Source organism: Nothoprocta perdicaria, unplaced genomic scaffold (genome assembly GCF_003342845.1).
Source record: "Nothoprocta perdicaria isolate Ctin4 unplaced genomic scaffold, notPer1 scaffold_8, whole genome shotgun sequence".
In the NCBI taxonomy this organism is placed as follows: domain Eukaryota; kingdom Metazoa; phylum Chordata; class Aves; order Tinamiformes; family Tinamidae; genus Nothoprocta; species Nothoprocta perdicaria.
This window is the reverse complement of record NW_020456087.1, coordinates 8,434,240-8,456,613: the sequence shown is the minus strand read 5'-3', so window position 1 is coordinate 8,456,613 and position 22,374 is coordinate 8,434,240. Positions and strand designations below refer to the sequence as shown.

Genomic DNA, 22,374 nt, shown 5'->3' with positions numbered 1-22,374 from the left:
CTGAGGGCGCCGCGCCAAGTCACGGCGCGTCCGAGTCCGCGCTGCCGCCAGCGCCTCAGGGGCCTCAGCTCGGTAGCGGAACCGGCCAGTTCTGCGCTCAGAGGCGCTAAACGCCCCCCGGGCTGACCCGCCCGTTAATTTGTTAACCCCTTATTAAAGAAAAGCCTCTCGTACATGGTCACCTCCGCTGGCGGGTGCTGCTTTGGCCCCAAGAGCCTGGCGGGTTCCCCCGCTGCGGGAACGGGCGGCTCAAGGGGCACCTAAGGCGCCGAGGGCGGCCGTTAGCGCGGGGCGGGGGCGGCCGTTAGCGCGGGGCGGGGCTGCGGGGGCGGCGCGCTCCGCCGCGGCGCCGTCATGGCGGACGAGACGCTCTTCCTGCTGCTGCACGGCGAGATAGTGGCGGGGCTTTACCGGGCCGCCGAGCAGGGCGACGGGGTGAGTGGGGCCGGCCCCGCCGCGAGGGCCGCCCGGCGGAGGCGGCGGCCAGGGCCGGGGCCGGCGCTGAGCGGCGGCCGCGCTTGTGTCTTGYAGGAGAACGGGCGGTGCATCAGCAAGCTGGAGAACATGGGCTTCCGCGTGGGGCAGGGCCTCATCGAGCGGTGAGTGCGGCCGGGCCGGCGCGCCGCGCCTTCCCCCGGGCTCCCGTCCCCAGAAGGGAGCCGCGCGGGCGCCTGGCGGCCCCCCGGCCTTAGCGAGCTCCTCTCGGTCCGTAGCGAGTCCTTCGCTTGCAGGCCCGGCGCCTCTGTTTCATGTTTCCTGCTCCCGGCGTGGTTTGCTGCGCGATTTTTCTTTTCCCTAGTAATTACCTCCCTAATTTGTGTCTTAAATTCGTGACTGGCAACTCTGGGATTTCCGTTTTTCCTAGAGCACTCTTAGTCCTTGCTGCTTTGTAGCCAAGCACCTTRTCCTCGGGGGCGCTTTGGGGATGTACCCTGGCTTGCTGAGCATCCAGCGTTGGTGCCCTCGTTTCAAGCCAYGTACAGAATACAGTGCTTTAGTGCTTTGTAAAGACTGAGGAGGAGGGGAGAGAGGGAGTTCTGAACAAAGCAGCAGAAGGAGGTTCCTTTCCAGGAAACTGGAAAGAGTGTCGTGTTTGGTACTGTTTGTTAGAGCTTTCAGTCATACTTGAAGGAGCCCTCTGAGCTATAGTAGATGCATTAATTTTAGCCCCCTTTTTTAGCTCGATAAATTAGAGAAAAAAAAAAAAAAAGCGAGCTTTGCTTTCTCTATTTCACCCATGTTCAATGATCATAAAATTCAAAATCACTTACTCAGCTGTGCCATGCAGGTACTAAGATAATGCTGTGTTGCTCTTAAACTGCAATGCATGATGAAAGCTGAGTGATGCTAAAATTACATTACGTGATAGTCCAAGCACTAATTTCAGCGACAGCCTCCGAAGCGTTGTTGCACAATGTCATTTTTTGAGTTTTCTTTTTCTACTTATTTAGTCAAAATGTTGCATGTTTTTCTTATTAATGTATTTCTTGTTTATTTCTTAGGTTTACAAAAGATACTGCTAGATTCAAGGATGAATTAGATATTATGAAGTTTATTTGCAAAGACTTTTGGACAACTGTGTTCAAAAAACAAATAGATAATCTCAGGACCAATCATCAGGTACTAATGTTGTAGGATAAGATTTAATTTATAAAAGTAGTTACACTGTGTCTGTCTTGTTCTGAAATTAATAAAAAACATAATATTCTTTATGTGCTCTTTTTAAACATAGTAATTTTTAAGGTTCATTTGATCGTATGGTTTCAGAATACAATTCATTAATGCTTGTTTATGATCAGCCTATTGAATCTATTTGAAAAGATAAAATGTTTTAAATTTTGTAAGTATGGCTAATGTAAAGCTAAACAAACTCAAGTGCATAGGATAGTAATAATTACAGTTCATCAGCTATATAAGCTGAAGGTCTTTATATTATCAACTCATATAGGGACTTTTTTGTGCATCTCTCAATGTTTTTGTGAAATACTAACTGAGAGAATGAGATGCAAAAGTATTTTACTGGAATGGCTTCCTTGAAGTCACTTTTGCTTTTGAGGAATACTTATAGTTTTTAGCAAGTGAAAAGCTTAATTGTGTTCTATTCAATGTATTTTTATGTGAGACACCTGAAAAACTTCGCTTCAGATTTATGTCTTGGTGATACTTCTGGTGATATTAACTGCCACAATTTTTAAAGCAAGATCAAAATAACTTAATTATCCTACTAGAATCAGAAATCCTTCTTTTAAGGAACTTGATTTTCTTACAGCTGTCTTCTTGTTGTAACAAAGTAAGGACAAGAGAATTTTTACAAGGATATGTCCAAATAACTAGACTTAATTTTTTTTTTCAGTGTACTGTTGTTCAAGCGTAAATTTAAGAAATAATATAGTTATAAATATTTTTTAAATAGAAAACTTAATATTCAGTCTAAATCTCAATTGTATGTGCATCCTTGATTCCATTTCTAAGGTTATAAAGTTTCAAAGGTTTAAAGTTTCGAAATTGCAGTCTCCTTTAAAAAATCAGGTCTAGAATAAGCTATGTTGCTTTCATACTTCATTTATTTAAAATATATATTACGTAATAATGTTAAAAGCATTAGACTTTTAAAAATTTGATCATCTTCTGAGTGTTTTCTACTAAAGAATGTATAAGCCGTATTGAATTTGAGAATTGTAATAGTCAATTTCATACCCAAATGAAGAATCAAATCTAAATGTAAAGGTCAGCATGTACTTAATATATTAAAAAATATGTCTAATACGGAGCTATTGTTCCTGAGCACTGAGAAAATTCTTCCAGTAAAAATGTGTATAAAAGTTTTTAGGATTCACTGATGTAAGTTGTGTTTTTATTTACAGGTCCTAGTGTAAATTTGCTGTTTAAATATGCTTTCTTTGGCATATAAGTAAGAAATACAGTTTAAATCACCTTAATTTAACATTTCTTTTTCCAACTTAAAAATAGTTATATTGTGTCTGCAGATAAATTGAGAGAATGTTGCAAAAAAATTACTGGATATGTTCCTAAAGAGTGGTTTTTGGTTTTGTTTTTTATTTGTTTTTTTTAAGGGTATTTATGTACTTCAAGACAATAAATTTCGGCTCTTGACACAAATGTCTGCAGGAAAGCAGTATTTAGAACACGCACCAAAGGTATCCTTCATATTTTTTTTCTGGATAATCACCTGTTTGATTTGCATTATTGTTGCTATGAATTGCTATGAATTTTGCAATGAATATTGCTATGAATTTTAAATTTTGGAATTGAATGAATATAAATTCTCCAAAAAGACAACAAATTTAGTCTCCAACTAAGCACTAAAATCAGTGCTTTTAAAAATACATTAAATGCACTGTCATGAAAAACACTCTATGATTTTAGTTTGAATTACTAGGTGGTAAGAGCTGGTCAGACTGCACGGTGAATATGGCTGAGCTGATGTTCAGACTTTATGTGCAGTTTAGGAAGAAAATTCTGCTGCTATCACAGATTCTTYCTCCTGCTTTCAAGTTGTTTTCCAGTTGCTTTCTCAAAATTCCARAGAGAGATTTGGAAGGCACTTAATYCTGCAGAACAAACCTTAGAGATGTTTGGAGGATTTAAAGAGATCTTCCACCAATTAAAAATGGTTTGATCTATTATAAATCTCAATTATTAGTATAATGGTTGAGTAAAATAAAATCAGTGCTTCTGCAGAGCRTCTGAACAAGGGCTTTGGTTTGAAGTAGATATAAAAAATGAGGCACTCAGTTTTATTCTTTTTTTTTTGAATTCATGCTCTTTAAGGTTTAGTTATCRGGACTTCAGGGATTGGGGATTTTTTTGATATGATGTGATATTTTTCTGTTTTGCACCATATATTTGTAAATAGTTATGCAACTCCCTAGTCTTCGCATTCTAAGGAGTTTAGATTCGTGCAAGAATAATAAATTCCTACCAATAGAAGGAAGAGACTCAAGATAGTGCCTTTACAAAGGGAAATTTTATCTACAGCCTCTATCTACAAGAGATGGTTTTAATSCCCTAAATGCTGGGAAAGAGTTTACGCTTTAGTAGATATGGGACATCCAGTTGTGAAATATGACCAAATATCCCCTGTTTTTCATAATTCCTCCTAATCATCGAACTATTTGACTTGAAGATTTTAACACCTATTTTGAGCAAATTATTGCAGTCCTGTTAATGCATCTCATTTTTGAAGTTACTGCATAAATTTTATATTGTTTAAGAATTAAATATTCTTTTTAACCACTTATTCTCAAAAAAATACACAACAAGCTTGATTCTGGAGATTTCTTTAAAGTGTAATTTTATTTAGTATCTAGCATTTACCTGTGGACTAATCAGAGGAGGYCTATCCAATCTGGGAATAAAGAGCATTGTAACAGCAGAAGTTTCAACAATGCCAGCATGTAAGTAGACCTGAGTATTCACTTGTTAGCTCAGTAAAAACTTGCCTCACCTCTTTGCAAAGAGCTGAGTGCTCTTTGCTTTCTGTGAATTTATCCAAGTGGAATGGATGGGAATGTTTCGGTGCAAAGGGCCCTATGTGAATTTCAGGACATGGCTTGACACTAAATAGTGCTGACAAAATACTTGCATAGGAGGAACCTCCCTGTTATTAAATGGAAACAAAACTAGAAAGCTATGTTTACATTTGAAAGTATTAGATAATAATGTGAAAGTGGAAGGCTACTTGYACAAGGGAAGATGAAAAATAACTAGGTGAAGTTCATTGTAATAACCCAAGCTGATTAAGATGGATTTAAAAATTTCCACAGGCTTTGTACAAATTTTAAGCTGACAAAACTGTTTTAATATGGGACYTGGATCAACTTAAAAGAAAAACTGTTCAATTGGAGCTCAATTTTTATATTTAAAATTTTATAATGTCTAGATTTTTCATTATTAAATCATAAGACAGGAATGTTCTGTGTGTTCTTTTTTATTTCTTCTAACAAAATAAAATTAAAAAAAATGCTTCCAAAAATGACCTTGATTCTTTAATTGGCTTTTATTTTTCTTCACAGGTAAATTTCAGGTGATGATACAGAAGATGTAGAGCACTTTCAGATCTGGGTATCTACCTTAATCGTTCGTGTATGTGAACTCAGTATCTTGATTTTGCTTTATTTTGTCTAGCTTGTAAGTTCTAGTCAGTTCCAACAAAACTACTATGTTGTATAATAAATGTCCATCAAAATAACACTATTCTCACCTCTTGGTATGAAACTAATTCTATACCAAGGTATTAAATGTTTGTTACAGTGAAAACTATCAGCTCTAAGTTTTCACCAAAGATTTGAATTGCCAAAACAGCACTTGGAAGACCAGGGCATGTTTTAAGAACTGAGCAAAAGATTGACCAAGACTAACTTTGAGTAAAAACCTATTGTCTTTTGTGGCATCTAACATGACTGCCACTGTTCGCTTTCCTTTTTGCCTCCAAAGTGTAAGGCAGCAATTGCCATCAACACACAAACCCACAGCTTTCACTTAAAATGTTTGGTGGAGCCTTYGTTCCATAGCTATGGCAATGATGCTGGGTCTGTACTGGCTACTGGGTCTGCAGAAAAGAGAAAACTTTTCTATATAGTTAAGCAGTATTTCCTGCCTCCTTAAAATTCATAGCTGTTCTTTTTGCTTCAGGAGAATTTTTCAGCTAAGGTCAACAGCTACTGGACAAAAGGAATTTTTTTTTTAGTTTGCTGTGCATAATTTCAATATTAACTTAATTGTTTTTAATTGCTAGCCACAACTCACTTCTGTAATGAGTATCAGCAGGAAGATGGTTAGGCCTGCACGGAGCTGTAAAGGCACCACCAAGACTCTGAGGACATTGGGGTTTGCTAAATACTTCTTGTTGCAAGATTTGCATAAGAATACATATCTTGCTCTAGGTAAGCATGAGAAGATCTCGGTTAAAGTACTTTTAATGGRTTTTGCTTGAGTCTTAAGTTCAGGCTTTGCATTTTTGAACTGAATGATGATGAAGTTGATGGTGTTACTGAATCTTATAGTCCTTATGCAGAAGTTTTAAGAATGCCTTGTCTTGTGGTAGTGATTCATTTTGGTGCTACTTTAAGAACAGCAAATATAAGTTAGAGAGAAAAACTAGCATGTTATAATAGCACTTCTCTCTGCTRTAACACTTTTCTGTGTTGCCAGAAGTAGGTTTTCTAATTGCATTGTGGGCAAGAACAGCAGAAACTTCCCTAAGCTCTAGGGAGCTTGGAAGCCTGTAATAATCCCGTCCTTTTCTAGGTGGTTATTATAAGCTGGCAGTAAATGCGATAATCAGGGGTTTATTATACTTGAACTTAAAAAGATCAGAACTTGGTCACATCTTAGGTACTGTTAATGTTAGTTCGTAATAGTTCTAGTTGATAACCTGACAGTTTTGAGAAGCCCCTAGAACAGAAGCTGGAGCAGAATGCTATTCCACTGTGTACACAGAGAAAAGCTTGCACTCTGCTACGGGACTCGAGGAGAATTTGGCTTTTATARTGGTACAAAGATTACAGGAAAGTTGTTCCTTTCCTCTCTTGGTAGATTTGCACTGTTATGTCAAATGGATGGACATTTTGACAGCACATCTTACACATCTGCAACATAGGAAAGACGTTCAGTAATGATAAGATGGAATTGCATCTCTAAAATTAAAATCAAGTACATATTATAATTCATCCTTATTTTATACTTGAGCAACTGCTAAGAGTACTAGTAATTAAGACTACTTTCCCAGATGGAAAAGTACCAGTAGCTTTAAGACCCTTTAACAATTTATTGGTTATGCACTTTAAGAAAATAAAGAAAAAAAAATGAGGGAGTTAATTGAAACTAACTACTGGGAAAATACCATATATAAATGTGCTGTACCAACACAATTTGTTGTTCCTTTAGCTTTTTAGTTGTTGAATATAATGAGAATCCCAGGACCCACAAAACAGATGCTGAAAGTTGTGTGGAAGCATTCCATGTTAAATGTATGAATAGGTGAGGTAACATGTTTGTCAAGACACTGTACAGAAAACAAACTTGTTCCATTTAATAAAAGCTTCTCTTAACACAGCTTTAACTTTTACCTTTTTCTCCATTATTTTATTAAGAAATGATGAGTTATTATCTGGAAAGTCTTAACACTACTTCCTTTTACATTTTACTAAATTGTTTCAGTAATTTGGGAGCTAAAGTTGAACTGCTTAGTAGTACTTAAACTCAAAAGCTGTAAAATCCATGTTAAGTAGTTCTCTACACTAAGGCAGTTGTAAAACCTTATGAAAATAAAAATGGTTAAGAACACTTTTTAAAAGAGACTTTATTGTTTAAAAAAGCCCTCAACAGCTGAGTCCTAGATTAAATCACAAATGATTTTTTTTTTTAAATTCACTTTAAACATAGACTAAAAGTCTTTGCCAGAGGGCAGTGCCCATGAGATGACTCAGCTTGTAGAAAGCTCCMATGTAGAGTGCAGTCTTCAGCGATGGTAGCTTGAGAGATGATGGCCAACACTTTGACCATTTTCAAATCATGATGGTATGTGGAGAGACCAGTAATCTCATGTTAAAGATCAGCCTAAAATCAGCTTATTCATATAGCTGTCCCATGCATTCTTATAAGGGCATTGTGAAGGGCTGGTGTAGTATGTGAGGTCTGAACCAGGCAGTGTCTTTAACCCTGATAATGCAGGTTGTGCTCTAGACTAAACATCAAACACATGGTGTTCCCAAAACAGTCTAGGAGGGCTCATCAGCCAAATCGCGTTGATCGAAGTATCTAGTGGAGAAAAGTGAAATATGGTAAGAATCYTTTCATGCAATATTCTCTTTACTTTCTCTTGTTAGTATATTTACTTTCAAGTTCTTATTTTAGAGGATTTTCATATTTATACCTCTATATTTYAGAGAGCTCATTTCAGGAAACTGATGAGTTTTGCTTACCCTTAGGTTAATTGTAAGTCCTTGTACCTTAGTATATTTGGTACCTTAACCCAGAGTACTTTCTGTGATTATTTTTATCTTCTAAAGGAATTTAGGGGTAATTATACATTTTTTTYCGGAATATCCTTTATTGCTTTAGAATTTGCATTACCTGCTAACTAAGCAGATCATCAAGTTCAAAGCTGATATTTGCTCTTCATTCCTGTTCTCCTGAAAGAGAAATAAACCAGAGAAGTAAATGCTATTTCTGTCCAAAAGAATAATGTAGCACCCTTTATTTTCGAGCAGATTCAGCACATGAAATCAAGTCCTCTGCACAATGGTAAATTAAAGCTTACCTCTAGGACTCTAACTTCAGAGCATCGTCTTGCCAGTTGTCGAATAAGGGAATGTGCTTCAGGTAGCAAAGGTTTTTCAAGGCATGCTAACAGTGCATAAAGCCATCGACCCTGTATGAATTTAAATAAAAAATAATAGATTTTTAATTATGGGTACTTCCTTGAAGTTTCTAGAATGCAGATCTCAAAATCAAAATGGCATTTAAGTACTACTGTCAGAATTGAAAGGTTTAAAAGCCTGATGAGGTACTGCTTAGTTGACTTGTGTCTTTAGATAAGCTTCTTGTGAGACTTAAATTTCCTGATACTATTGTTTGGATTACTTCCCAAGCTACAAATTAATACTTCCAATATTAAAGTCATCACAAAAAAAAAAAAAAAAAATACTTAACAATATCCAAAGGACTGGTCCGTAGCTATTAGTTTTAACTTTACAAACTGTGGAAAGCTGTTCTTCCAGATGCAATGTATTAAATCAGATCTCTCTGAAGCTCGTATTTCAGACAAGCTTTACATTATTTCTGTAGCACCGAGAAAAGCTTTTTGCCTTCTACATGACTGATGTTTATGGCTTTATAAACCTAACTTTGGCTAATAGCATAACTTACTAATTAGTCACAATGTCTAATGCTTGCCCTGGCTTTTCTTATAGGAACAAACTAATATTCAACATAAACATACTGAACAGTTACTAAGAAATCTGTCCTATAGAAAAGAACAGATTATGAAGGTCTTTTAAATGACTAAAATACAGTGCAACTTTGTTGAGTATTATAGAAATAACCCTGTCTTTTGAGTTACTCAAAACCTCTAATTTTTTGGTACTGAATAAAACTGAATCTACCCTGGTCTTTTCTAGATAGCCAACAATACGTAGCTACATAGGGTAGTTACGGCAAAACTTCTTGCTAAGATGTAATTTCTTATTAGACCAGACCTGTTGCCACATCAACACAGCAAAGGTCTGTGCTGCACATGCAAACATAGAAATTGTTTCTGCCTGCAGTTTACCACGCATCTCCAAACTGTGAGGCAAACCTCAGCATACAAAACTGGCAGCACCCTGACAGCCTGAACTGCTCTGAATCAAAGCTGCTCAGGTCTGATACTCTTCTCTCCCCACGTTCACCTAACCTTACAGATGGAGTTCGCAGGGGAAGATAAAGAGGAGGATTGTTAACTGTAGATCTKTATCTGCTGCATTTGTAATTAAACTTCAAAAAATGCTCTAAATACCATTTCTAGTATCTGATCAGGTTTTGAAAGTGACAATTACATACAGTACATGCATTTGGAATACTCTTTAGAAAAGTCTAAAATAATTTCAAAGAATATGATAAACAACTTAGCCTTTGCTTAATGTGTTACATGCAAATAGAATAAATTCAGCATTACCAATTCTGGAGTAAATTTTTTCTCTCCAAACCAGTTTATCAGGTACTCCAAGACACTGGTTATTGTTGCCTTCAAAAGAAGAACAGAAACAGACTATGCAATACCTACAAAAACTTGCTTTGTTGTCCTTCTATCTAAATGGTTTTGTATATTTAAAAATTGTATTTGTTTCTTATACAATATGTTAGTATTTCTACTCCACTGTGTTTCTACATAGTGTAGGCCAAATCTTAAACACTGGGCCAAATCTTTACACTGCAAAATAGGCCAAAAATAGGCAAAATAGGCCAAATCTTAAACACTGCAAAACACATCATTAGGCAGGAAATGAGAGATTAAGGTAAGCATTCTATAAAGAAATTAGAAAAAGTAAATATTCTTGCAACTAGTCAATATTCTTATAACTAGTCATGGTAAGTGTTTATCGGTAAAGACATTTGTAATTGAATGTGAGATAATGGTTGAGTGCTTTCCTTGTAAGCATGAGCTGAATAGCAGTTATATTAAACATAATAAAAACCTCCTCTGAAACAGAACAAAACAGTTCTGCAAAAGATGGAACATGASAAGTAATAATTTATGCAAAGATACTGTTACATAAGAAGTTGGCTTACCTGATTCATTCTGCTTACAATACTTAGCAAAGGAGGAAAACCCATCTGGAGGGGAAAAAAAAAGTCTGAAAACTCAGCATCAGAAACATACTTTTCTTGTGTTAATATTTTAAGGGGATGTTCAGACATTTGTAGTGATTTTGAATTCTGTTTGGAGTTTGATGTTCATTAAAAATCCTCAATSATTAGAATAAGAACAAGTTTTATATCAAAGATTTGTCTGATACATAATGGTAAAAGCATGCTTTAAAAATGAGAGAAGGGCATGCTATAGAACAGCACATGCGAAAAAAAATGTTGCCACCATTTAACAAGATTCTACAGCAGCCTATACGTAAGGCTTTCTGTTCAGTTAGCAACTCAATATTCTGCTTTTGCTGGTAATCAGTTAAGGAACTCTTCAATTTTCTGAGAGCCTACTTTCAATTCAGTACAAATTGATAACAAATAGTAAGAGTTACTCAAGAAAAACAGCAGCAGAAAATTAGATAGAAGACCTGTACCCACCTTTATGTAATCAATTCCTAGATTTTCATTATCAGATATTGTATCTATTTCTGAGTATAATCTTTCACCCAGGCAAAACTTTTTCCAGCCTTCTTCATCCTCTGATTTTGGCTGAATAAAAATAAGTGAAAATTGTGAAATATTGCGGGCTTAAGGACACTTAAAAACAGCTTTGATACTATTCACAAATAGTATCTAATGAATCAAACTACTAGAAAAAAATGCAGAAGCATTGCGTTCTGCTTACCATGGTAACATTGCTGTCCAAATGTTGCGACCGCCAGTGATTTCTGTGCTTGTTCACATTCTGGGGAATTAGAACAGTGCCTAATCATAGTTTAGTTTTGCAGTATTTTTATCATTCCTATTTGCTTTACTTTTGTTTCATAGCTATTAAAATGACATCGCTTATTAAAAATGCTGCAAGTCTCTAATGATGCCCTCTATATGCAAGTCTAACTTGCTGATATTACTTGTTTTTTTAAGTGATGTTAAAGGTGAAGGAATTTTTCAGTCTACTACTTAAAGCTTTGAGTAGAATTAATAAGCTCTAATAGTCTGTTGGTATACGGAGCTTAWGAGCCAAATAATTGAGTTAGCCCAAAAGCACTTGTAAAGGAAATACTGCTTCCTGCACTGGCCCATGTCAGATACCTACAGAACTGTTAGGAAGAAGGCAAGCCCACTTCCCTGGTGTATTTCTTTTACCTGCAGTGGATTCCCTRTAAGACACAAAGGGGCTTTATTGACTGTTTCCTGTATTGAGATGTAAGCCTTTGGTAATGAAAGTTCTGTCATTATTACAATATGTTTGTGATACCTTAGGACTAGGTGCTAACTACAGCATTCTGCTAAGTTCTGCTACGGCAGYTTCAGTGCAATTAATTATAATAAGAGTTAATTTAGGTACCTCTGAAATGTAAATGTCATACCACTGTGAATGTGCCTTCAGCTGTAGTGGAGTTGTAACTGACCTTTCGTTAGCTTTTTTTTTTTATTATTTATTTTTGCATTTCACTGTGAGCCGTGGATAGAGAGCAATTCTCCATATTAGGTCTAATATTTAAAGGTAAGATATAAATGTGGCAGGAAATAGGCCTGTGCACATGTCCCAATCCTGCAAACGCATTTTACCCAATCAATATTCCTCTCCATAATGGACTCCTCCAATGTCACCAGGRTGCTAAATAGCAGTGTATTCCATCTACAGCAATCTCATTGTGGGTTAGAATSTTTTTCAGTTATTGATGAGTTTAAGTTTTAATATAACTGCATAACACCAAGATTTTTGAACTCCCTGAACTATAACATTTAATTTACATATTTTTGTAACAGTTTAATTTTTTAAACACATCTATCAACACTTTTGAAAGAATTTCATCGAAAGTTTACAACTACAAAGTTGCACACACTTTTTTTTTTAGGTCTTAAAATAGTTACCTACCAACATCTATTATAGAATCTTATAACTTTATGAAGGATAGGATATAAAGTGATATAATATTACCCCCATAAAGTAAAGGTGTTCTCTGTAGACAACACAAGCTGAAAACATCTCCCCACACTGTTTTGTACCTGACGAACGGTTGAGAAATTGGCCACTTGCTGCTGTTGCCACTTGAGAGATGGAGAGTATCCTTCAGGAGCAGGTTGACATCCAGAAATCTAAGGAAACACTGGCAATAATTATAATGCAAAGAAAGCTTTATAAAAAAAAAATCCTTAAGAGCTCGATAATCAGCAAATATTTACTATCAGCATTTACTATTAAATACTACTAAAAAGGAATCTTTAGATAAGTATTTAAGAGTGCCACTACAAAGAGAGGAGTCAAATGCAGAGAATGGTCTCAAGAGTGGCATAGTCATATATGTCGGAGGACATTAAAAATAGTTTTTAGAAACTTATTTTGAGCAGTCCAGTATTAAAATACCAGATCACTCAATTTCTGATAGAGACAAACTGTTGCTTGAACTATTTGGAAGTGGAGAAATTAAAAAAAAAAAAATCAAGGCACGTGAGAAGAGAAAAAAATGCTTGAGCAGTAAGAAAAAAAATACAGTAAAATATCCTACCAAAAGAAACAGTAGTTTCAAATTTCATCTGTTAATAAAGCTTAACTGTATTTATTATACTTTTAACACTATATATAGTGTGTATAGTATGCATACTGTATATTATATAGTGTTAAAAGTWTAATATACACACGTACATATAGTTGTATCTTTCTCTCAAAACTTGTACAAGTTTTATGAAAAAGTGTTAATAAAACTTAATACAATAGTTAATTGTATTAAGGCAGTAAAATATTGCTGTATATGAAATAGTATAGATAATATCAATTTAGAAGTTATGAAGAGTGATGCTATCCAGCAACTCAACAACTGTCTCTCCAAACCCACAGGTTTCATTGAATTCTGCAGGTGCTTTTATTGTCCTGCATCTCTATTGTTTTATTTGGGCCAACTATCCCAAAAAAAAATTAGTACAGAAATACTAGTATTAGCATCTTTTTCTGCTGTTTTTTTCTCTCGAAGTCTCTTAGGGGCAACGCCTCCCAAACTTACTGAAATGCTTATCGTCTGTTTCTTCCTCAATTTCTTGGGGTCTATTTGTGCCACAACCACCTCTGGGCACTGAGCTGCTTCGAGCCTACAGAACAAAAGCAAACGGTTACACGCTGTTCCTGCATCACATACCGCCAATGTCTCTAAAGTGCGATTTAAAACAAAGTATCTGCGACGGGGGATCTTACGGAAGGTAACTGGAAGTGTTTCTGTACCACAGAGCGGGTGCGCTCCCTTTACCAGACCCGGACCCAGGCCCTCCCGCCCCGTCCCGCCCGGGGCGCTCACTGCACACGCCGGAGATACTCCTGCGGCGTCCGGGGCGGCACCGTGGGGTCGAAGTCCTCGGGCAGGTCGCAGTCGCCCACGGGCAGCAGCCGCGGCATCAGCTCCTCCAGGCCGGACTCCATGGCCGCCGCGCGCCGCTGCCGGGCCGCCGCGCACGCGCATGCGCGCCCGCCCGCCGCGCGCTGCTCTCGCGAGACTCGCCGCTCGTGGCGCCAAAGTCGCGCCGTGGGCGCCGTGGCTGCGGTTGCGTGCGTGGCTCCTGGCCACGTCGGAGTTTGAGAGGAGGAAAGTGGCTACTCCTCAGGGCACAGCAAATAAAGAGCAGGAGAATAATGCATTGGAATGCTTTGTTAAAACGTCCCTGTTATGGAACGTGTCAATTTATATGTTTATTTTCCCCCATGTAGTGTGAATCCATTTGGTGTTACTTATCATCTACACAGTAGGGCTAAACTGTTCAGACACTGGTTTTGAAAATTAGTTTTTTTTTTTTTTTTTTTTTTTTAAATTTTCTCCCCCTAGAAGTTTATTTCTGCAGTTCTGAACAAACACCAACACTAACTCCTCCTTTCCATTGGGTTTTATTTGTTTTAGGCTGCTTCCAGAACCACTTACGTGTAACAAGGTGTTTTAACCCTGCAACCCGGATCTAACTTCCTAGTTGAGTGTGTGGCAAGTGCAGTCACAGCCTGAAATAAGACTTRCTTAGCTGAAACTGCAATGATAATTCTGGAAAGGTTGGACAGTGGTATAGACAAAAATTCAGGTGAGTCAAGCTGCCAAAAAAAAATTACTTTAAAACTTTTGTGATATTTAGAATTTCCATTTGGCATAAAGTCAAGAACCACGAATATAAAGATGTTCCACAGATATAAATATATTTTAAATATAAAATGTTCTTTATGTTTGAATAACTTTCTGGTACAAACCTACTACACTTTTAAAACTGAATATTTTGAATTATTACAGGTGGTCTTCCTGGTATAACAATTCTTCCTAACAAGTCTGACCAACAGCGTTGGTATTGGGTCTGTCAWAATGGACTCAGTGGAGGAAAAAAGAAGAAGAAACTGGAAGATAAAAGAGAATATTCTTCCTCCTTCTCAACTGCCTCAGGATCATGGAAGAGTACTTTTTCCAAAGGAAAGGTGAGCCACCATCAATGGATATGCGGTTTTGACTTAAACTAAAAATCCTTTAGCAAGAAAATGCTATTACTGTGCATTGTAATTTGGGGAAATAACACGTAAGAATATTTTCTTATAATCAGTACCTATTGTGTTAGGGCCCAATTTTCTGTTCTATTTTTCTGCCACCCATTGCTTTTCTCTGTGGTGGGGACAAACATAACAGCTCCATGATATTTCTTAAAGAAAGTTTAGGAAACTGGATCGAGTCATTATTAAATTAAATTATGCTAATGACTCAATAAAAATACCATATGCCTTTTATTTTCATATAACTTTTAGAATATTAAGCTTTACGGGTTTTCCTTCTTGCCTTTATCTTTTTTCCCTCCTGTTGTCTGTAGAGGTCATCTTGCAATTCTGCTTTTGGAACTTGCCTCGCTATTAATTTCACAGAACCACAGAACTTTGAAATTAATATCAAGAGGCAAATTTCAAAACCTATTTCTAAAACTATTTCTGGAAATAGTCGCTGGGTTGTTTGGGTGCTATTGAAATTGTAATGCTGAACTGCTTGCTGTGCATCTGTTTGAAGTCCACCCTTTATCATAGCCCGAGGAGGCTGTTTGTCCTTGGCAGCTCAGTACTCCCACAGCTGGCAGGGACATTAGACAGCAGAGAAATTTTAAAATCCTTCCCTTTAAACACACTTTTCTTTATATGTTCATATTCTTAGCTCTTAAAGAGGAGGGGCAAACAATACTGGAGATAGGCACAGAAATTGTCACATCATATTCGATGCCTCTCAGATGGAGATTCAGATAATTTGGTCATTTATGTTTTGCTAGTGGTTGCTGTGTATTTTCATAGCTGTAGTGAAGGACATGGTCAGTTTTTCATTCCTCCGCCTTGTCTAGACCAGTTGCAGTAAGATTTATCACAAAAGACAGAAGTTAATGTTTTATTTTTGCCTTTTGTGCCAGGCTTCTTTAAAGTAATGCTGAAGTGCCTGGAAATCTAAGTATCACTTAACTTGACTCTGAAGGAAAAAAAAAAAAAGGAAAAAATATCATGCTAACCAAAGGCTGAAGAAAACTCCAATTACTAAGGACAGGTGGAAATTACCATGCAGATAGTAAATAAATATGCATTACACCTCTCAGTGTTTCTAAAGGTGAAGGGAAAAGAATGTGTTGCATCAGGCTACAAAAAACACCAAGACTATGTGTTGACTATTTCTTTCTTGTGAAGTCTGATGCAATATGTGAACTTTTTATTCCAGAATAAAAAGTTGCTTTATGTACGTAGGCTGGAAGACAACATGCCRGGCAGATTGGAGGACTCTGAATGCACTGCTTCGACTCTCTTGATCCCGAGGATTTATCTGAAAGACCCCAACAAATAATAATGATGATGGTAATAGTGATAATGACAACAACAGTGACAACAGAGGTGCGTCCAGAGGCGGTTTCTGGCGGCTCGGGACGCGCGGTATCCCGGGACAAGGCGCCGTTCCCTCAGGGATGGGGGACACTACGCGCCTGCAAAGGCAGGGGARGCACCGCTCCCTCTAGCGGCTGGAGAACGTTGTTCTCCAAACACTTTTAAAGAGCGAGATCAAGATAAACAGGGGAAAATCTGAATTTGTAACAGGACACGTAGTGGAAAAAAAAATACAAAAAGGAGAGGCCGCGCGCAGCCCGTCGAGACAGGTAGACGAAGGGCAAAYGGCGGCGCTGCCCTTCCGCGGCGGCCCCTGGCCGGCGGCGGCGATGCCCGCCTGCTCGCCCGGGGCTGTGAGAGCTGCCCCGCGCCGCACCGAGGGGCCGVCAGGGGCCGGGGGAGGTGGCGGCGGCTGAGCCCGCCCCCGCCCGCCGCTCTCTGCCCCTTGACGTGGCGCGGGCTCCCCCGTCAGCCATGTTGGCTGCGTCGGCAGCGCCGGGGCGGCGGCGCGAGGCGGGCGGCAGCGTCAGGCGGGCGGCGACTGGGCGGCAGGCGGCTCGGCGCGGTGAGCGAGGGGCGCGGGGAGCCCGCAGCGGGACGGGGACGCAGCCGGGGCTGGGGCTGCGCGGCCGGGAGCGGAGCGGAGCCCCGCGGGCGGGCGGTACGGCTCCCTCCTGCCCCGCCGCGGCCGCTCGGGGCCTGCGGGCCCGGCCACCCTGCGAGCCGGGGCGGCTGCGGAGAGCGGCCCGGCCCGAGCTGGGGCCTGCGGGGTCCCACAGGTACCCGCTGGGGCCCGGGTGGCCTCTGCTGGGCCGGGGCTGGTCTGGCGCCTGTGCCYCTTGTGCCAGCCCTGCTCGCCAAGGCCTGGGGTGAGGGCCGAGCTCTCCCTGCCAGTAGGGCCARGCAGGCCCTGGTGCCTCTGCTCTACCCTGTGGTTTAAACTTAGGTGTGCTCCTGCGTACACTCGGTTTTAAAAAYGCTCAGTGAGCGGAGCTGTGCAAGCTGGCTTGGGAAGTGGCTCATCTTGGGTGGATAACTGGAAATTAGACTTTATGTTGTGCCCTTTCTGGAGTGTAGATACAGCACGTTGAATGTATTTGGTGTGTATTGGGGTTAGAGTGTTGTAAGTGCTCCCTTTCACCCAATAACAAGTGTTGTCATTTACCTGTGAATGAAGCTTTCATGGTCAGGCACAGTGAATCCGTGTCTTTTCATACTGGCTTCCTTTTAAGCATGAGATCGTAGAATCATAGAATGCTTAAGGTTGGAAGGGACCTCAGGAGTCATCTAGTCCAACCCCCCTGCTCACGCAGGGTCACCTAGAGCACATGGCACAGGGCTGCGTCCAAGCGGGTTTAAAGATCTCCAGAGAAGGAGACTCCACAGCCTCTCTGGGCAGCCTGTTCCTCGGTTCTGTCACCCCCAGTTTTAAGAATTCTTTTCTTAAGTTCCTGTGGAATTTTTGGTGCCTCAGCTTGTGGCCGTTTCCTCTAGTCCTATTGCTGGTCACCACTGAAAAGAGGCCGCCCCCTCCTCCTCACTGCCTCTCTTGAGGTGTTAATAGACTCTGATCAGGTCCCCTGATCAGCGTATGTATTGAGAGTGTATTCAGAGATGTATGTATGTATGATGTACAGAGAGATGTGTGCATGTATGATGTATACATACATCATACGTATGATGTATGTATTGAGAGAYGTATGAGTGTATGTATTGAGAGTGTCAGGGAACGGGATGGGAGGTTAACGCAGCCCTCCGTAGTGGAGGCAGCCAGTGGGAGGGAGTGCAGAGTGCCCCTCGTCATCATGTTATCCCAGCCGCAGCAGCGCCAGCCGGGTGCTCATACTAGCTACTCTGCACATTGCCTGTCTGTGGCTTTCTGGGGTAAGCAGCCTGTGTTTTGTGGCTGTCAGGAGTTTAAATCTTTTTGACGTGTGGAATGTAGATCAGGACGGCCTCGTGGTTCTGATTTAATGTAATCCGTGCGTGCACCCCAGAAAATGTGCATGGGCAACTACAGTAACACTGCCAAAGCTGGAAAGAGCCCGTCAGACTAGGAGTTTTTCATCTGATGTAATGTGAAATACATGAACTTCACAGACTTACTGGAAAGGAAGAAAAAGGTGTAAAAAAAGATAGACGAAAACTAGAAGGCTCTGCCTCCTGAGTAGGAAATACTTTCTAGTACGACATGTAACAACATCTAATTCATTAAATCCAACAAATCTTTTATGTATGTAAGTACTTATTACTTTTATTAGTCACTGCACTTTGTAATTTGTACATTGTCCTCAGTGGAGTAATAACTAAGCAATAAAAGTATGGCCTACATCAAGCTGTTTCGAACATAGCTGGAGAAAAATGAAAAGGCTTTTAAGGCCTAGGTGCAGAAAGTGAGTGTTCACTTGACAGTATTTTGATTTAGTTTCATGATCTTAACACAAATCTTGTAAATTGGTGGAGTTGATGGACTTTGTAATGGATGCTTGTGGAAACACTGAAATGGGCTTTAAGCTCTGATTTCTCAGGAGATAATTTCAAGGACGATTTAGTGATTCAGTTCTATCTGTGCTTATAACTAAGAACTTTTCCTCTTACAAATCACTGTATGAATAACTCATTTTTTTAAGGATAATGTTCCTTTTTGCACAGTATAGTGAAAGATTTTGATGTGTTAGGAGATAAACTTATAATTTTTTATCTTTTAGAGTGTCCTGTCTTTTTTTTTAGAGGCAGAAAGTAAGTCAATTAATCCTTCTCTACAGTCTTCTGAGCATTTTTCTCCCCTYGATTCTGTTCATCAGACCTACTGCAGAATTACTGATTTAGGTATTTTTTCCTGAATTAGTTGCTTAAATCAAGAAGAGGTCAGAACTCTTAACACTATCTCCTTATTTTGCAACGTGCCAGATGCTTATTATTTTGAAGAGGTTGCTCTATCCCATCCCAGCAGTGGTTTTTTTTTTTATTATTTTTTTCCCCTCTTTGGAATTCTTTGCTTGGAATTTAAGGTTTTAGAAGTATTAYTTACTGTGTATCCATTATAACTCAGTTACAACATTTGAATGTATGACAGTAATTCTTTTTACCCAGTAAATAATGAAAATACTTAATGTTTGCATTTCAACCATTTCAACATGATGCTAACTTTTTTTTTTTTTTTTAGTGATAAATAGAGAAGCTGACCATGACAACCTTCCTGGAATTTATCCAGCAGAATGAAGACAGAGATGGAGTTAGATTCAGCTGGAATGTTTGGCCTTCAAGTCGTCTTGAAGCCACCAGAATGGTGGTCCCAGTGGCTGCTCTCTTCACGCCACTGAAGGAACGGCCAGACTTGCCTCCTATTCAGTATGAGCCAGTCCTGTGCAGTAGAACCACATGTCGAGCYGTTCTGAATCCCTTATGGTAAACTCAGTACATTGGTTTATGTTATTATCAGTGGGCAAACAACTCACAATGTTTAGAGTAGCATCAGTTGAACTGTACAGGTGATGCAGTGTCCTTGCATAGTAGTTCATGACTWTATAGCCGCAACTTGCAGCTTTTCTGAGTTTCTTAATGCTACCCCAGTGTTACTCATTTGGAACTGAAATTTGAAGACGATGGGTATGACTTTAAGACACCTGTATGGCCTGAGGATACGAGTCACACTGTTTATTTTTACTACTTAAGTATTATTAATAGTGTTGATAAAAAAAAAAAAAAAAAAAAAAAAAAAGAAGGCTTGTCCATTGACAGATTCTGTTTCAAAAGAGAAATAGCTATTAGTTGGTATTAGTTTTATTGGGGTGTAATGTATATTCAAAATAATCCGAGACTTTGACAGCTAATAAACTTATGCTGAGAAAAGGGGAGAAAAAGCAAAGGCAGGGGGTGTTAGAATTAAGTGCAGAACCATGCAGAAAGTCTCTAATAAAGGTGCTGAGTCTGGACTGTATTTTTTTCATTTGCTTCCTTTAAGACCATCTTCTTGCCCATAAAGACCATTCTTTGTGTGATACATTTGTCTTTTAGGAGCAACTTACAAAACTACACTTTATTTTGAATTTATAATACAGTTATTTAGGAGATGATATATTATGATGAAGCTTTTTCAAAGTCGATACCTTTTAGAAAATTAAAAGCCACGCGTTCTAGAGTCAGTGAAGTAAAATGACTTGTTCCTGTTATATTAACTTTTCTAATTGTATGTTTATAGCCAAGTGGATTATCGAGCAAAACTCTGGGCTTGCAACTTTTGTTATCAAAGAAATCAGGTAAGGAATGAAACATTCAATGCATCAGTTTCTTCTGTATAAGGGGAAAAATACCCTCTTTCAAATTATGTTTGTGAATCAAAATTGACAGCAGGAAAGTAAATGTGCAGCTGTATCTTTGGAGTGCACTGAGATTTTTCACAATAGCAGAAGTTAACATTTGCTGTGAAGGAGAATCATACATATATATGTGTTTTTGCTTTTCTGGAAGTTGTAAGCTTTTGTTTATACTTMTTCTTCTTTTTTTTTTTGTTTGCAGTTTCCTCCCACTTATGCTGGCATATCTGAAATGAATCAACCGGCCGAACTTTTACCTCAGTTYTCTAGCATTGAATATGTAGTGCAGGTAAAATCATATAAGGCCTTTAATGTTTTCTGWAAACTATCCATATATACAGGGAACTAATATCAGTTTAATTTCTTCATGTTAATCAATGTGAATATCAGCTTATTAATAGAAAAATTATGTCATCAGTTAGCTTCGCTTGGAGCAATCCAGACTTGCTATTTATTAAAAACCTAATAAAATTGCCATATGCTTCAGCACTATCTTGACATCCTGAAAGGAACTTTCTTCTGTAATCAGCATTAAATTTTTGTGTGGAGCTCATTACAATATGGATTTTATTGTACATTAACCTTATAAACTGGTTACTACTAGAGAGGGAGGAAAGAAGCAAGTAGATGAAATACTGACCTTATTGATATGACTAAAATTAACAACACTTAYACAAAATTTAGTTTTATTTCTTTGTTTTTAATCCCCAAAATATTTGTCTTTCCTCTAATGGTATTCGTGTCTCTTAAAGCGTGGTCCTCAGATGCCTTTAATATTTCTTTACGTTGTGGACACGTGCATGGAAGATGAAGATCTGCAGGCTCTAAAGGAATCCATGCAAATGTCGCTGAGTCTTTTGCCACCAACTGCATTAGTGGGTCTGATCACCTTTGGCCGAATGGTGCAAGTTCATGAGCTTGGCTGTGAAGGAATTTCTAAAAGTTATGTCTTCAGGGGAACAAAAGACCTCTCTGCAAAACAGCTTCAGGTAAAACACAGCATAAACAAAAAGAAATCAAAATGATGACGAATGTTTAAATAGCATGTAAATAAATTTGGCACTAAAATCTTATTTATTTTATGACAGGAAATGTTAGGTCTAACGAAAGTAGCTGTTTCACAAGTTGGCAGGGGTCCCCAGGTGCAGCAGCCACCACCTTCTAACAGGTAATCCTTAAAACACATCTTGACTGTAGAGCTTTGCTGAAAAACTTATGTTGGTGATTAATGACAAAATCAACTGAGACTTGAACATTCTGGTCAGGAGCAGATGAGGAATCTAATGGGTCTTATTCCTGCCAGTTTGTGCTGGGAAGTGGAGGAAGGACTTCCTGTGTGGCAGTGAAATCATTTGGATGCTGCTTTGGAAATGTGCCAAGAGAATACTATGCAGCCRTACTAGATATTTTCAAATAATAGTGCTTGTCTTGGTATGCTGGAAAGTGCTAAGGGCTACTTTAGTTGCTTTTTCTTAGGTCAGTGTCCCATTTTACCTTCCCTCTGTCTACCTTCAAAGTAGCTCCCTTCCTCCATCCTTCTTTCTCTTTTGGAGAGTGTGAGGTGGTTTTTGATTCTCCCAAATCAGACTGTGACATGAAAGAAACTGATGCAATGATAAGACAGGCAGTAAAAAGGCAAGAGGATTCTGCAGTCTCTACCTTTTACATAATAAATAGCTGCTTTTCTGTTATTGGGTTTCCTGTAGCAGAAAGCACAAAACCTAAGTATTTATATGCAATTGTCTGTCCTGAATTTTGATTTTATCTGAAGTAGTGCCAGTTTTCTTTTGAGATTTCTAAGTCATCATCTGTTCTCTCTCTTTTTTTTTTTTT

At 38.9% G+C, this 22,374-nt stretch overlaps 3 protein-coding genes across 7 annotated transcripts in view; 2 read left to right on the top strand and 1 right to left on the bottom strand.

Annotated features, from left to right (window-relative positions):
- Positions 1 to 296: 296 nt before the first annotated feature.
- On the top strand, positions 297 to 6,989 carry TRAPPC6B (trafficking protein particle complex 6B). 2 transcript variants are annotated; one of them, XM_026051751.1, is made up of 7 exons: positions 297 to 435; positions 532 to 599; positions 1,503 to 1,620; positions 3,075 to 3,158; positions 4,325 to 4,418; positions 5,037 to 5,106; positions 5,759 to 6,989. In XM_026051751.1, the coding sequence occupies exons 1-6, from the start codon at positions 355 to 357 to the stop codon at positions 5,066 to 5,068; spliced, it is 477 nt and encodes a 158-aa protein (XP_025907536.1). In that variant the 5' UTR covers positions 297 to 354; the 3' UTR covers positions 5,069 to 5,106; positions 5,759 to 6,989. The 2 variants fall into 2 exon arrangements, with proteins under 2 accessions (XP_025907536.1, XP_025907535.1); XM_026051750.1 differs by lacking the exon at positions 5,759 to 6,989 and having other exon boundaries at positions 5,037 to 5,519.
- Positions 6,990 to 7,348: 359 nt separating this feature from the next.
- Positions 7,349 to 13,792, bottom strand: GEMIN2 (gem nuclear organelle associated protein 2). Of its 2 annotated transcripts, XM_026051748.1 has the most exons (10): positions 13,656 to 13,792; positions 13,368 to 13,452; positions 12,376 to 12,465; positions 11,048 to 11,107; positions 10,801 to 10,911; positions 10,294 to 10,338; positions 9,680 to 9,748; positions 8,285 to 8,395; positions 8,098 to 8,156; positions 7,349 to 7,782 (listed from the first exon to the last, which is right to left on the bottom strand). In XM_026051748.1, the coding sequence occupies exons 1-10, from the start codon at positions 13,775 to 13,777 to the stop codon at positions 7,743 to 7,745; spliced, it is 792 nt and encodes a 263-aa protein (XP_025907533.1). In that variant the 5' UTR covers positions 13,778 to 13,792; the 3' UTR covers positions 7,349 to 7,742. The 2 variants fall into 2 exon arrangements, with proteins under 2 accessions (XP_025907533.1, XP_025907534.1); XM_026051749.1 differs by lacking the exon at positions 11,048 to 11,107 and having other exon boundaries at positions 13,656 to 13,767.
- Positions 13,793 to 16,196: 2,404 nt separating this feature from the next.
- The window catches only part of SEC23A (Sec23 homolog A, coat complex II component), a 22,062-nt gene continuing 15,884 nt past the window's right edge, over positions 16,197 to 22,374 (top strand). The window contains exons 1-6 of one of the 3 annotated variants that reach the window (XM_026051747.1): positions 16,197 to 16,234; positions 19,392 to 19,633; positions 20,427 to 20,484; positions 20,744 to 20,830; positions 21,294 to 21,530; positions 21,630 to 21,709. In XM_026051747.1, the coding sequence (XP_025907532.1) occupies positions 19,413 to 19,633; positions 20,427 to 20,484; positions 20,744 to 20,830; positions 21,294 to 21,530; positions 21,630 to 21,709 (683 nt within the window). In that variant the 5' untranslated portion in view covers positions 16,197 to 16,234; positions 19,392 to 19,412. Of the gene's footprint in view, positions 16,235 to 16,435; positions 16,495 to 16,752; positions 16,791 to 19,391; positions 19,634 to 20,426; positions 20,485 to 20,743; positions 20,831 to 21,293; positions 21,531 to 21,629; positions 21,710 to 22,374 lie in introns of those variants that run through there. The other 2 variants (XM_026051745.1, XM_026051746.1) reach the window with 2 other exon arrangements.

What these genes read in the sequence shown, in the direction of transcription:
- GEMIN2 (XM_026051748.1), bottom strand. Translation starts at nt 13,777, where the DNA reads ATGGAGTCCGGCCTGGAGGAGCTGATGCCGCGGCTGCTGCCCGTGGGC. An exon ending in GAGTATCTCCGGCGTGTGCA is followed by an intron (nt 13,453 to 13,655) that starts GTGAGCGCCCCG and finishes TTTGTTCTGTAG; the next exon opens with GCTCGAAGCAGCTCAGTGCC. An exon ending in CTGAAGTTAGAGTCCTAGAG is followed by an intron (nt 8,157 to 8,284) that starts GTAAGCTTTAAT and finishes TTTCTCTTTCAG; the next exon opens with GAGAACAGGAATGAAGAGCA.